The 15,949-nt window shown below is 32.6% G+C and overlaps 1 protein-coding gene across 3 annotated transcripts; it reads right to left on the bottom strand.

The window, feature by feature from the left end:
* Positions 1–996: 996 nt before the first annotated feature.
* On the bottom strand, positions 997–11,696 carry LOC129315026 (amino acid transporter AVT1C-like). Of its 3 annotated transcripts, none has more exons than XM_054958539.1 (13): positions 11,455–11,696; positions 10,750–11,019; positions 9,759–10,063; positions 8,276–8,490; positions 7,543–7,566; positions 6,682–6,862; positions 5,019–5,238; positions 4,162–4,297; positions 3,931–3,950; positions 3,554–3,699; positions 2,806–2,849; positions 2,646–2,708; positions 997–1,359 (listed from the first exon to the last, which is right to left on the bottom strand). In XM_054958539.1, the coding sequence occupies exons 2-13, from the start codon at positions 10,941–10,943 to the stop codon at positions 1,261–1,263; spliced, it is 1,647 nt and encodes a 548-aa protein (XP_054814514.1). In that variant the 5' UTR covers positions 10,944–11,019; positions 11,455–11,696; the 3' UTR covers positions 997–1,260. The 3 variants fall into 3 exon arrangements, with proteins under 3 accessions (XP_054814514.1, XP_054814505.1, XP_054814520.1); XM_054958530.1 differs by having other exon boundaries at positions 11,470–11,695; XM_054958545.1 differs by lacking the exon at positions 11,455–11,696 and adding an exon at positions 11,276–11,412.
* Positions 11,697–15,949: the final 4,253 nt, after the last annotated feature.

Genomic DNA, 15,949 nt, shown 5'->3' with positions numbered 1-15,949 from the left:
ATTTATTGATGCAATTGTTCAGGCGTTTTTACTAATTTATTATGTGCACACATATAATAATTCCATTGTAATACTCAAATATTTAATGTAAGGCCTATTTGGTTAGTTGCAAAGACACTTGGTGAAACAAATTGTAAAATAATGACGATCACTGCATCATATTTCGTGGTTAATCAAATGGAAAGAAATGAAAAGTGAAGATATTTGTTAAAAAAAAAAAATACCCCCAATCTCACAGAAACAATCCAAATATAGAAAAATCTTATAAAATTACAAAATTATTAATATAAGATTTTTAAGTAATTTATACTTTTATAAAAATTATATTTATTTTTTTGGTGAATAAAAAATTATATTTAGATTACTTATGTGGAATTCTTTATATCTGTTTGTTTGGTTAAAGTTGAAAAAGAGATATCATATGTTGGATAAAGAAAAGAAAAGAAAAAGCCCCCAATCTCTCGGACATTTTGCCATAAAAAGAAAACTTTCATCCTAGAATTAGGCAATAGTGTCATGATGATAGAATCATTTTTTTAGGGGGAAAAAGGTCTAGACAATAAATGAAATTCAAAAATATGTTTCTTAGCTAACAATCAAAATGAAACTAACATTCTTCAATGACCTTTTTAAGCAATATTTTCCATTGATCCAAGGTTTTAAATTTGAATCTGTATAAATAAAAAGGAAATTTATTCTCAATTAGCTCCTGTCATATAGCTATATAAAATAATCTCTCCAAGGAGTTTTCTTCCATTTGTCACTCTCTCAACAAAACCATGTTTACTTAGTTGTACAAATCATTGAAATTTACTTCAACAGTTAAACTTTTTACATGTAATTCGATTCTTCTCCTTCTTATTTTTGTTTTCTTATTTATTTTTTATTATTTAAATTAAATTTAAAATATCCCAATTAAAAATTAATATGCATAAAGTATCCTTTTTTCATTAATAATTTGTCACAATGCAGAAAACGAATACAAGATGCAACAGAGACTAGCAACAAATATTAATATGTAGAATGAAATAAATATAGCAGTGTGCTTTAGTTCCAAAAAAAAAAAAAGCAAAACAAAAAATCCTCTCAATGATAAACTCACAGTGGCAAAGTAGAAAGAACCACCAGCAACACAGTAACGGTGCAGGAGAGCCTCAGACAAAGGAAACAAAACTGGGGGAAAATGGATGGAACAAGACATGAAGAAGCTCAATAATAATAAGATTAAGGATTGTGCAGGGCTGTGAAGCCACAAGAACTTCATTGTCTCAAGCTTTCTATAATCTTGGTAAGAGCTGAGTACGATCCATAAGCAGATGATGCAACTCCTACCGTGATCACTGCAATGCAAAGTGATGCCTGCATACCACAAATGTTCAATTATGAGAGAGTTATGCAAAAATTAAGTTCCTGTTTGTTTACTAGAAAGGAATTAAATGGATTAAAAAAATAAAAGTAAAAATAAAATAATTGAGGGGATAAGTAAGCACATTCATAAAAAGAATAGGAATCTAATTTCTGGGATTGAGAATTATAATTTATAAAATTTTTGAAAGATGTGATGATTCTAACATTTTTAATATATATTAATGAGTTTTATCATGTTTATCATGAGAGAAAAGATAATTTAATTTCTTTTTTTTTTAATTTTTTCAATCCATTATATTTAATTCTTTTTTCAGTAACCAACGGGACCAAAATGTTTAACATGCCTCAATCCATCATTAAAGCATGTGTTTGGTACCGCGTTGGATGTGGCTACTTGGTAAACTATATGTTCTGCTCGAAACATGCTAATAGTCTCTTTTAAGTGCTTTATGATAAAATTGAGAGATAAAAAGAGAGGAGTGTACAGAAATGATATTACTTCTCTTTTTCTATATTTTCTCACAATTTCATCTTGTATAGTGTAAACATGCTAAAAGTCTTTTCTAAGTACTTTATGATAAAAGTTGAGAGAGAAAAAAGGGAGAGTGAATTCCACTTCTGCAGGATCTACATGTATAGGAATAACGCCACTGCTCTTTTCCTTTCATCAACTTTCTGGGCCCCCACACCCCCCCCCCCAAAAAAAAAAAGCTAAAAGTCTTTTTTAAGCACTTTATAACTTGTGATAGAAGTTGAGAGAAATAAAAAAGAGAGGAGTATCGTTTGTATGGGATTCACATGTATAGAAATGATGAGCCTAGAAGTCTTTGCTCAACTTTCCGCCCCTCGAACACGCTAGAAGTCTTAAAAAAAAAAAAAACCTGTTCCATGGTAAAAATTGAGAGATGAAAGGAGGAAAGTGAGTCCCATTTTTACAGAATCCACATGTACAGAAATGATACTACTCATCTTTTCAACCTTTATCAACTTTACCTCTGTAAAGCGTTTCAAAAGATCCAAATCTATTAAATTCTAGGGACAATTCTCTGGAAATGAAGAAGGAAAGGAAAATATATGATGAGACTAGAAAATCCATATTGTTGAGTAACTATAGTTCTTGCATAATTTTATTTTGATGTTTGCGAATAGTCTAATCAAGTGTTCCGAGTTCATTTCCTTGTTGCATATTCTAATAGGCTTTGGATGGCCTATGAAATGGTAGAAAGCAGAATAATGGGTTGAATAGAGTAATATTATCAAGAGTGCAATCATTGAACCTGGAGGCTCGAGACCCTGCCACGTAAGATTCTCAGGAAACAAGCACAGGGAAGAATCAAGGTCTGCGAAAAAGGTTAAGTTCAGTTAACTGAATGCTATGGTCAAAACCTCTACGAGAAAGGAATAGCACCCAATATATATATATATATGGAAACTTACAACAAGCATTGTGAGTAAAGATCCAATCAACGACATTACCAGACCTGCAGCAAAGGAATGTAGAACACAATCGAAAAATGCACAAAGTCATTTGGTCGAAACGTGATATTTGAAGGATTTTCTTAGCGTCAATAGAGTAGTGTTGTGTTATAAAAAATGTTCCCATATATTGTTTTTTTCTGTTGAATATATATCAAACGACTGATTAATTTTATCTCAAGTTTGCCCTGAAAAATGGACCAAGAATTAAGGAAGAACACTTGCTACAAGGCCAAAAGTTATAGTTAAGGCACAATTTTTTCAACTTTATGGCATCGCCTAGCTGAACTTGATCCACACTCTCAAGCCAGGAAGTGTTATCCTTTCCCTCTTAAGGGAGGTTTGTCTTCAAACCAGCTTTTGAAAGGAAGGATTGAAAACCCCTGACCAAGTTCTGATATAAAGCCTTTGAAAAAGACTAGCATCACTAGATCCAAATTTATAATTGTTTGTTAAGCACAACTTCTATTACTAGCTTAAAACAAAGACAAACTCACTAATCTCCTTTAAGTACATGACTTGACTCGCTCCACGCCCACCAGATCTTGATGTATCATAGATATAATTCCACTAACTTGATTATATTTTACTGCAGTTTGTTGGCTTTGTTTATAGTTCTATATTGAGAAAGAAGATACATTTGAACGGACAATTCCCTTGAAATAAAGAGCAAGTGCATGGGAAGAGGATGAAGAAAAGAAAGACTCACCAAAGAAAGGAACTGAAAGACCAACAACAAGCGTAGAAACTACCAGTCCTGTTCTGATGAAAATGGAATATAGGTAAGACTTAGAGTTGGATGATGGTATCAACTCCTCCAGACTCATTGCAACTGGAGATATGGTCAATGCATATGTGGTACTGATTAAGAAGAAACAAATTTATTTTTCACACTATAGGCGCAGATTAGAGCAAAATTACCAAAGCTAGAGTCCTTTTACTAACGGAACTAAAACTGAATGCTTAGATTCCTTAGATGTATTTCAATTGCAATTAAATTTTTCTTTTATTTGGGGATCTATAATAAATGTAAGTGTTAATGCACATATGCCTATATAGTTCTCGCACGCACGTATCAAAGGATATTTGGTAAATGGATTGACCACCTGCAGAAGAAGAAATCGAAGACAATAATGTCAGCAACTTATATAGTTGAGTCTAATGTGCTGTTGAGATATCACATTGCTGAGTTCATACTTGGAACATGTACATTTCCTTGAATGAAATTAAGAGGTAGTAAAAGCAAATCCAACAAGTCTAGTCTGATATATCATTGAACCATCAAAGAACTCATCATGGATTCTAGAATGACCATACCGTTGTCCACACAGCAACCTTGGTGGCCACTAAATCTGGAGGCAAGTTTAGAGTGAACTGAGAAAGTGTTGCTTCTCCAAACATTGTGTACCCCATGACAGCCACTCCAGCGTACAACAAGGTACAAATACCAAAGCTGTAAAAAGAAAAATATCACAATTAGAAGCAGATAGATCCCTGTATTTTAAGGACCTCCTTTTATAGTGTTCTGAAAGAAATTTTCTGAACAAAAAATATTAAGCTATATTATTGAAATTATTCACTTTATAGGAAAAAAAAAATTAGCAAGGAACTTATGTTATCCTGTCGAGCTGGGGTTTCCAGTCTCTCATCTCATGCTATTTGCTTTTGTTTTGACTTCCATATATTCGAGTTAGGTCATGTTTGAAGATTGAAAAAATAAGAGTAAAGTAAACAAATCTTTCTTAAAATTACATAGAAATCACCACTATTATTCCAGAAGAGGTTTCTATTGTATCAGGATAAATGGGAATAGCATTTATAAAAGATTTAATCATGACTTCTCTAAACACAAAGGTCATCATTTTCTGTTCAAGTACCTCTTTCTATTAAACCAGCTTAGGTATTTATAACTTATTGTACGCTGGCTGGTATAATAGGGGAGATCTCTATTGTAATAAGGCGCAAATACCGCATAAAGGTTTGTACCTATCTTATGTTATTCCATCAAGATTCAGAGAAGATTGTATAATTTACTTAAAAATAACTCTTTGATTTTAAGAAGACTTGTGATGGACATGTGCTAGGACACTTTCAGTGTCTGACACATCTGAAAATACAAAGGACTGGATAAGTGTAGATTCATTATAGCAAAATTAAAAATACTATTGCTTCACCATGCTAATAAAACTGCAGGGAATTGATTTGGATTTGCCATTGATGTATAGATATTTGGGAACACCGCATGTCCTGAATAGCAGTAACCATAGACACCCAAAGCAACAGGGAGAGTTGCAAGATTCAATGGCGTCCCTTTGTGCTCAAAGCCAACTCCATCTACCAGCCCAATCCACAACAAGCAGAGAGACACCAAAACTGATGCAATAACTCCTCCAGCTAGACCAAGAATAAAGAACAGTGATAAAAGTCATTCCAAATTATACTAATGTAGAATTTTGACTTCCAAATGGAAAAAAAAAAAAAACAAGAGATGAAATTCGCACATACTTTTAGAAGCTGCAAATATAGTTCATACATGCAAATCATATTTAACTTTGAAGCACTACTTTTGATGTAGGCAGCAATGTTTAAATATTAATGGAATTGATCAATCTAAAATTTCAAATGCTTTAGACGCTGTGGGGTGATAATACCATAAGTCTTTTGCAGTTTTGTAGATTTTTTCAGAGAGCTTAAATTTGCCCACAATATTGTCGAGACTCATGAAAAGTTATGGCTGAAATATGTACAAGGGTAATGACGACATAAATAGACATGCAGAAGATGTTAAAAAGTCCATAATTTTCTAGAAACAGATCCAACATCTCTATTTTCAACAGAAACTAACAATCAAGTTGTCAGGTATCTGAGTCGGTGTTCCTTGGAGATACCCAAGGGATCTGGTGAGGGCCTTGTTGGCAGGTTCACAGGCCATGAAGGTTTCTCAGGAAGAGATATGACTCTTTGAGTTCGTTGGTTTTGCTTCAAATTTTTAAAAATTTTGTCTAGACTAGGTTGACTAATTATGTTGGTCAGCCCAGACCTATTTCTTTTAGGATCCTAAAGCTCAGCAGATTCAAAAATTTTTGATGTATAGAAGGTTGCTTAATCCTCTTTAGGAATTCATATGACATGTCCCAAGAGCTCTTGTCTAGCTACAATTTATATTTATTCTTGATCAGGATTTCTATTTGGTTAATAAAGAGGATTGAAAAGTTCATGAGACACTTTCTATGATCTAGCGTGAGTAAATGTTTGGCGTTATTGAAGGAACTGAGGAGGCAATCAATCACGAAGAACAATCTGTGTATTGTCTATGACGTTCTTATGATCATTACTCAATATCATTTGTCTTGGTGGAAAGGTCATTCTTCATTTACTTTCTATTCTTTTTCCCATTTTATTGTCAAACATTCTGTGTCCAAACATGGTATAATCCCCAATTTGTGAGAATTTTGTCACTCAATGGTTGGGATTTTGACAGCAAAGGCGATTTGTATTCGGTAATATGTCTTTTAGGATTCAACTTCAATGCTTCTGAGGAGCACCCTATAGACTGCTTCTCAAGGCTGTGGCAAATCTATGGGGCTCTCAAATAGAAGACCAGAAAAAGGTATCATCAACTTTGAGTTTAAGGTAGTGTTTGGTTGGAGGGGAGGGGAGGGGAAATTTTAAACCTCCAAAACCTTCCCCCCCCCCAAAAAAAAAAAAAAAAATTGGGGGGATACCCCCCTCCCCCTCCCCCTCCCCTCCCCTCCAACCAAGCATAGCCTAAGTGAAAAGAGACAGATTTATCATGTTTTCAGATAATGGATAATTAATTGGTAATAGGTTTCCTACCTGAGATGTAACTGAGAATACTTAGGTCACGGAGCCAAACAGTGGGAAGAACAGCCAAGGTGGTCAACAGTGCAAATAGAATGTGTGAATTCAATTCAATGCCACCCAAACTTAAGTGTGCATTTGGAAATAAAGAGGACAAATTATCGCTCTCCAGAATTATATACTCTATGCAACAAGCCTGCATGAAGGAACTTTAATTAAATATCTCAAATAATTGCCAATTCCAAAGACCTCAGAGGAGAAAATGGTAAGCTCCATGGACCACCAGTATGAAAAATAGCAGCACCACAAAAGGGTAACAAAATATATTCACGCCCTTTTAAATTTCAGTTATTAAGACTGAAACGGACAAATGTGTCAGGATCACCATCTCTTATTATATATGACAAACTACTCAATTGTGGAACGACTAACGAAGCATCTTAGGGAAGTCTTTTTTTAAAAAAAAAAAAATAAAACGTGGGGAAGTCTCTTAACATTTTCACTAATTTGGAGGGGAAATCAAGCATCGAATGAAATAACCATTCTTTGGAAAATCTTACACGTGTTTCCAACTAATCTTTGGCATGTTTTACTCCAACTAGTTCTTTATATGGTCATCATCTGCATCATGACCTTTTATTGAAAAAAAGGTAGTTCATAAAAGCTGCACAATTCTTTTTTTTCCCCAGATATAAAGTATAGGAGAACTCGATATTAGCTTCAAAAACAGCATGTATGAGAACCAAAAATGAATTTTTGTTTACTTATGTCCAAACATATAGGAGAAGCAAACTCAACTAAATAGCCAGTCAGTCAAACTAAAATGGATGAGACTCCAAAGGAATGCATAAAGAGAGTGAAAGGAACTGTACTTACATATAGTTCCACGTACAATATAATCTGCATCCGCCATAGCCAAATAGAAAAAGCATAAACAACACGTTAGAGACTACTCATTTTTATAAAAGAGATTCACTCCTTCCCACCCTCTTTCTTTTAAGGAAAATGACAATTAATCTACAAGTTATTCTTTGGCTGAAAAAAACCTTTATTAATAACAGCTAAGAACCTTAAATATCAAAATTTCTTCCACGGACTATAGAAACAAGTAAAATTCCTTCCTGAGGTTGCAACTTTATTTTCCAGATGTTACAAAAGTGATATAACGACATAATATATCAAGATGTTAGTTAACAGTTGATGAGCTTAATAGAAGTAGTTGAGGAAGGAGCTGACCCTGTTGCGTCCCCAGCAGTCTAATATAAAGCAGAAGCTAAAGTAGAGTGCAAGACTACTGATATGGAATTAATATAGCAGCTTCATTCTCTCTCTACTCATTTGATATAAAGACCAATGATTCAGATGGGACAGATATCGAGATGGTGGGTCAAGTGAATGAATCAAGTTGTTATTCTAGAGAACATGAGTGCTAATTTTAGAAAGTAACTTTGATTTTTAATATTCCGAGCTGTCAATAATCTCTAGGCCTTTTACTGTCATATTCCCTTTCTTTCATTACAGGGTCGCTGATTACTCCAAATGAACCCACAGGTTAATAAAAATACAAAAGTACAATCACATGAAACAAAAGATCACCAGATAGACTTACTGAGATGGCAATACGTCCTGTAGTTCCAAAAGCAGCTTGGCCAACGTCAGGGTATGTTTCAAGCCCTGGTTCACTATCCAAGCAGGCACGCAAAAGGATCCCAGTATAAAAGGAAAGAACTGCAAAAATCAATAAAATAGAAAGCCCAAGCCATCCACCTTCTTTGGCAGCATAAGGGGTAGAAAGGATTCCAACACCACACAGGACATTTATGCCTGGAAAAAACAATATAAGAATGAGACAAACATTCCCGGCTAGTTTTAAAGTGCATGCATGTGAATTTAAGAAGCATAATAATATTTTTCAGACAGCCGTATATGGGTCCGCCTTTAAGTACATACAATCATACACTCATGCCTAACCTACATATGTCATGTTTCACACACACACAGTTCTCATACAAATAACTCAAATTTTACAGTCCAGTTTTTAGTGACCAGACAAGTAGAAAAAATCTACCAGCACTGTAAAAATTGGGCAAGATACATAATTCCATTAACAACAATAAATACAATTTAGCAGCATGTGAACTTGTTCGAATGGTTCTTGTAAAGATAATATTGAAAGTAATAATGAATAAACCCTTTTCCAAATAGAAGTGACACCTGCTGTACAATAGGGGAATAGCACGCATCCTAACAAATATTATCAGAATGTGTGTAGAGATTTTACAATAACAATTCATCTTAATTTTATAAATGATTAGTTACAGCAGTTGTATCCCCTAATTATTTATTCATAAATATGATGATATAAAAGAAATAGAATACCCAAATTTACTGAAGAGAAATTGTATGTGCACATTATTCATATCTAGTTTATTTTACTACACTAACGATTATATATATCTTTTATTATTAAACACAGGTGGCCCATCCCCTTTGCATATTGATCAGCCTATCAGTTTCCTTTCGCCGCATGAAATGCATTATTGTGAGTATGGACAACGTCACATCTTCACAACTGACCCATGAGCCTAATAATGTTATCCATGTGTCAAAATTATAATGAGGAAAAAAAAAAAACACTCATTTTATTTAGACCTTATTGGAGTTAGAAATAATGTCCTCAACTCAATGATGGAGGTGGAAATTTGCTAAGAAATAGAGACATGAAGTAGGACCACTGAAACATAAAAACTGGTCTGCCAGATTGGTGATAAATAATGCCTTCCAAATACAAAATTCTGCAGAAGTTTCAGTTAATGATATTGCATGACATGTTAGTGAAGCAACTAATTTCCACAACATCTTTTGCTTCTTTACATATCTAATATAACTTCATTGTTAATTTTCTCCTTCTTTCTCAGCCTTCTTTCTCTTTTATTCATTCAAAAGAGGGTGAGATTAAAAGAAGGGGAAAATCACGCCAACCCCCTCCCAAGAAAATTAATCACAGATAATGACCAATGTGAAATGGATTATTGTTAAAATAGAAATATGACTTGTTTTTTCATGAATGTAATTTTTTCTAAAAAAATTACCATTAAGCACAGCTTGTCCATAAGAGCACTGGCAAGGAATTGGAGCTTCATGAGAAACCTTGGCAGCATCCTTCTTAATCATGGACCTCCTAGAAGGAAAAGGAGGAAGCAAAGTATGAGAGCTTCGTCTCTGTGGCTCATCTGCCGTTGGTTGTAACAGAGGTTTTGCAGAAGACAGTGATTCAGGAGTGTGCCTTCTTGTTAAAGATGTAGAAAGAAAGGAACTACTTAATCTGGACAGTGAAGGTGTGCCCAGAAATCCGATATTTGGCGATGGTACGCTACTGTATAGATCAATTGACTGCCTGAAAAATTGGTTGCAATAGAATAAGCGTTCAGGTTAATGCACTCAAAAGTGACAAGGAGCAAATCTGTCAGGACTCATATTTCACTTCACTCAAATCTAAAATCTAAAATTCTTTCAATGATAACCACTTCATACCAGTCACATTTCTATCATCCTCGGTCCTCCTCATTCAACATTTGAGACATGTATAACTTGTTCACAAGCAAAATTTAGGCAGAAAATTTAAATGACTGACATAGAATCAGTAAACCGAAACGCTAACTGACAATATTGGCCCAGAAACTTCAACGTTTAATCCCAAAGAAGATGAAAGTTACTTCCCCAGTTGGACAGATTATCAGAGGACATTTAATCTTGCACAAAGACGATTAAGCCGAGGCCGTTTAGATATGAATAAGAAGCATGGGCACACAGAACACAACGCGCATAAAGACATTGCAAAACAATTAAGTGCAGGAGGATTGGAATTTTTCTACTTCCAGCAAAGAAGCAAAAAAGTTATCCCACGATCGAAAAAACGGGGGAAACAATGACATTAACCATTTTCCCATGAAAAAGGATTTTACTGAGTCTTGACGTTTTCAGAAAGAAAAAGGAAAATAAAACAATACAAGAATTCACTCAATGAAACAGCTCAGAAATTTACAAATCTAATGAAGATAGCAGAGGATAGAATGGGTTGACCTGTAACTCTGAGGCCATGAAACGTTATATGAACTGGGTTTGTTCGGCTGCTGGTTTTCATTTGAAAAATTTGAAGAATCTGAATCGTTCCCATCGCCATCAGCATCAGCTTCTCCTTTGTTCAGCTCCTTTTCCACATCCTCTTCATCACTTTCGATGTAAAAACTGTTATCCGAAACAGAGTTATTCATCATCTTCCTCCGCAATGCTCTCGTCGAAGCCCCTGATTCTACGTACGCTTCGGCGATACTCTTATCTCCAGCTATTCACCTTCACAAAATTACGACTCAGATTAAACGTTCCATTCAAAACTACCAAAAGGACAAATATCTCGGAGTAGCGGAAAATCTGGCCGGTGAAATTAGAAGAAAATCAAGGGAAAAAAATCTTTGACCATTATCTCAGATAATTTTGCACTTTCAAACGAGCTTAATGAGTTAAAAACTTCAAATCGTACTGGAAAAATCCATACTAAAATGGGAAGCGAAATTTCAAATTTCCTCTTTGAACGAAGAAGGAAACTCACGTGGATGTGACTCAAAGGAGTAAAAGTTTGAAATCATACTCCATAAAGCTGAAGCTCAGGCCAAGCAAATTAAGTACGTAAATAAAGCAAACATAAAGTTGACATAATTTACAGGAGAGAAATTCCGAAGTAAAATACAAGAAGAAAGTCTATGACTCTATGGAACTAATGAACAGCACCCTTTTGTTTCGTACTTCGAATTTTCCCTCTAAATTCTGGAGGAGTCTGAAGAAGGAAAGGAAAAAAATAAGCACACGGGAAAGAATAATGACACAGGTCTGCTTTCTCTGCTCTCTCAGTCTCTATCTCTATCTCCGTGATAGCATTATATATGGCTGAAGGTTCAGGCTCTTATACAGCTTTTTGGAGTCTGAACACTAAACGTGACCAAGCATGTATATCTCTATTAGCTGCTTGATGATGATGAGAACGTTTGAGAGAAGATCGTGGCCGTGCAATATTTAATTGATTCGGTAGTTGCCTAGTTGGGCATGGTGAAGCAAGCTCGTGTTCATGCTGGCTTGATGGGTCCCTCCTTCTGTACAGTCTTGGTTAGTAATAATGACGTGCATGGTGTGAGAGAGATGAATCATGAATAACAAGGTTCACAAGAGCTCAATCTTCCAAAGACAACCCATGATCAGTCTTTGTTGTTAGTTCCACGAATATTGATAAGACTTTTTTTACATAATAATAATAATAAAAAAATTAATGATTAAGTTTATTTTTTAAATTTCTTGCCACGTATAAAATCCAACTTCAAGTTACAGAGGGACAATGTGGATCAGGATTCACTTTATAAGTCACTAATTAATGAGATTGTTTTTTTAAAATTAAAATTTTTAAATTATTTTTAAAAAGTAAGAAAGAAAAAGATGAGAAAACTAATATTATATTATTTATTTACTTTTTATTTTTTAATTTGAGAATTATATTTAAAATTTTCTTACTTTTATTCCTTGTATTTTTACTGTATTGATATTAATGAGGTCGGTGAAAATGGCTTATAAATAGGACCGGAAGGAGTATTTTCTCTGTTCATTTTTTTTTTTTAGTACACTCTCATAAGCTTGAATATACAAGTCATTTCTCTCTTGTAAGAACTACGAATAGATAGTTAAATTAATAATGTTATTATAAAAAATAAATTTTCTATTTTATCTTTATTAAATAATTTTTTAAAAAAATATGTCCTCTCTCATATCTAGCCTTTTATTTGGTTCATAACAAATTGATAAAGAGTTAAATTGAAATAAAATAATTAATAATCTATCTTTTTATGTAAAATGAATTATAAAAAATGTCATTACTTTCCATCTTATAAAAAAAATCATTAATTCCTTTTTAGAGAATGACTTATATTAGAGGACCAAAAAAAGCATCTAGTTTTTTACAACCATGATACTCCCTTTGTTTTTATTTATAAAAAAACTATCACTTTTTACTTATTTTTTTGTATAAACAAAATCATATATTTCAATAAGCATTTATTATATATTTTTTAAATTACCCCTCATACTTTATATTAGCGAAAAATAATTAATATATGCTTATGTTGATTAACACAGGACATTTTAATTTACTTTTTATTTTTAAATATAATTACTATAGTTAACTAACTTTCTTAAACTGTATAATATATTTTATATATATATATAGAAATGGAGGGAGTACCATTTTATAGAATAATTTTAGAAAGTATTAAAATCTTTTCAAGTATACCCTCTAATCAATTATTTAACATTAATATATTTAATTAGGGATAGATTTGAAAAGAGAATCATATAAAAAAAAAGATTTGAAAGAGAGAGAAAAAAATAGACGAAAACAACTTTCTTAGCTAGTAGATATATATGAATTTGGCAATAGTATGTTACTATATTAAGAGATGCAGGAATAATAACCAGAGGGTGCAAAATATAAAAATTCAGGGTATAATTATGTAATTTTTGCTTGGTTTAGGGTGCAATTATCCCAAACCAAACAAACTTGTATGCCTTGGATTTGGTTTGTCTCCTTGTGCCGCTCTCCTTCATTCTCATCAACAGGTTTTTGTTTCTTTTTTAAATTACTTTTGTGTTTTTTTTTTTTTCAAACTTATCTGCACATGTGAGACTAAGAATGAGGCATTCGGAGTAAAACTCATTCGGCCTTGGATTAACGGCAGAAATCAAAACGTTAAAACCTACTGTCACAGACAAACCAGGAAAAAAAAAATAAAAAAGATTAATTGAATTTTATATAATGTAAACTACAACATGATGTTGGTCTCCTAATAATTGATCACAATCAACGTTAGACTGAGAAAGCAAAATAAAGGGTGTGTCTTTTCTAGCAGTGAATTGATTAAAGATGGCAGTTGATGGAATGTTTGATAATGCATGGGTGAGTGAGAAATTATTTTTGGAAAATACAATGAGTGACACTTTTAGATGAACTATGCCGAATCTACTTTAACGTGTAAAGGGTCGTAAAATTGGTTGGACTTTAATTTTTATACTATTTTTTTAATATTAAAATACATTTTTGTTTTTATATTTTTCTTTAAAAATATTGAGCACATTATATTAATAATTAAAGTATTTCTCCTTAAATTCTTTTTTAAAGGAATAAAAATCCCCCTCTATCAAATAATTTAGAAGAAAAAAAATCTCAATTATTAATATAGGGTGTCTAATCTTCCTCAAAGGAAAGTACATAAAAAAATGCACTTTAACTCTCTAAAATATACAAATGACAATGTGATTTAACAAAATATCACTATTCTTCTTAGGTTTTTAGGGACCTTTTAGATATTAATGTTTTTAGTGAAACAACTAAAATACTCTTAGTTTAAAATAAAAAATAAATATTAATGATTATTTTATTTTAAACAATAACTACTTTTCTTCAAGCAACAACTAATTACAAATTATCTTGTATAAATTTTTGATTTACTGAAATTCAAGTAATATTCATAACTACTTTAGTTTAAATAGCAGAGGGAAACTCGCAATTGTTTGTTCCAATTTGTTAATTATTACTAAAAAAAAGTAGTCATTGTTTAAATTAAAGTAGCTATCAATGTTTACTTTTATGTTAAATGAAGGGAGATGTTTGCTCCTCTAAAAAATGATTTAGGAGAAAAATATCTCACTTATTAGTATATGATACCTAGCACTCCTCAAAAGAACGTATAGGGGTAAAAATATACTTTAACTCTTTTTTATTCAAAACTTTAGATAAATTGAATTTCATATGTTTATTAATGTCAAAACATGCCTCCAACTTAAAAGACACTTGCAAAATTATTTATAGATTACTTATCAGTAATGTCCTCAAATTGATAATAGATATTTGATGAGCAAAATCATTATCAACTAAATCAATATTTATTGGTAATTTCTATTTGTTGTTTAATTCTTATTATTTTTCTCTTCTTGAAATGTCTTTACTTATTTTCATTTTGTGAGTCTATTTTATTTTACATTTATTTTAAATTTGTGTGATGTATATGTATTTTTTGGTTGACCTCTATGGATATATATATATATATATATATATGAAAAAATTTCTATACTTAGTTTCTCATTTTTATTTAGTTAAAATATTTTTTTGAATAACAAGTGTTAACAAAAGCAACAAAGTACTAAATGAGTAGAAACTAAAAAAGAATTTCTATCATCATCCACCACCTTAATCTGATAAGGAGGAGGGCGATCAATGATATACTAGTTATCAAAGCAAAAGGAAGTATTCCTAGCTAAGTAATAAGCACAAAAAATAGCTTTCCTAAATAAGAAGATGCCACTCTCTCAATAACTATGCTCTAGCTAGCTTGATGATATCTTGAAATAGATGTTGGTCAGCATTACCATGGTAGATCAAGTTGATGGCTTTAGCGCCATCAATGAAAACATTAACTCTGTGAAAATCCCTACTCCAACACAGTTGTAATTCTTATACAATCCCAATTAATTCAGTTAACGTCACCAGAAATGTTCCAATACAAGTATTGAATTCAAGAATCCAATCATCTTTGTAATCTCTAATAACACCACCATATTTGCAAAACTCTCTTAAATGGACCCATCCACATCAAGTTTGATTTCCCCTCTCATAAGGCGTCTCCATTTCTTAGAAATTTTTCCTTGATGTATTGGATGAACCAATCAAACTTACATCAAATTTCACTTTTTGTAATGTAGTGAAACCCGACCTAGTTAAATCTACATCCTCATTCCCAAATAGTTTCTTGCATCCATCACACCAAACATCCCAACATACACATCTAAGGAGTACAAACCAAGGTACCTGTCATGTAAAATCTTTGCCAATTTCATTTTTAAGATTCCACCCAATCCACTCTTCCTTGTTGAGGCACTTGAAGCGATTCCAATGTTACATCTAATGATCATCAACATGCATACAGTTTCTAAGTAGAGAAAGTGCATCTTTAGATGTATTACACCAAAGGGGCACATATCTAATTAAAGCAAACTCCTTTTAGCTCTCAGCTATGCTGTATGAACTTTGTTGTCATCCTTAATAATTGCATTCCAAGACATAAGATAGATTTTATGCTTATCTTCTTTTTATCCTAACAAGAAATCATGACAGAGTTTTTCAATCTCATAAAGCAACTTCGTCAAGAGAAGCATGGTTTGCATATAGTAACTTGGCAGGGCTATAATT

This window comes from Prosopis cineraria, unplaced genomic scaffold, assembly GCF_029017545.1.
Source record: "Prosopis cineraria cultivar Desert tree isolate PC_DT_omini unplaced genomic scaffold, ASM2901754v1 PC1, whole genome shotgun sequence".
Lineage (NCBI taxonomy): Eukaryota > Viridiplantae > Streptophyta > Magnoliopsida > Fabales > Fabaceae > Prosopis > Prosopis cineraria.
Note: the sequence above shows the minus strand (reverse complement) of the source record. Positions and strands in the feature narration are given on the sequence as shown.

Excerpts from the sequence above, each read along its gene's own strand:
- LOC129315026 (XM_054958539.1), bottom strand. The coding sequence starts at position 10,943 with ATGATGAATAACTCTGTTTCGGATAACAGTTTTTACATCGAAAGTGAT. Across the intron at positions 8,491-9,758 it reads TGGACAAGCTGTGCTTAATG|GCATAAATGTCCTGTGTGGT; the intron begins GTAATTTTTTTA and ends TGTTTTTTCCAG. Across the intron at positions 1,360-2,645 it reads GCAGGGTCTCGAGCCTCCAG|GCATCACTTTGCATTGCAGT; the intron begins GTTCAATGATTG and ends TGTGGTATGCAG.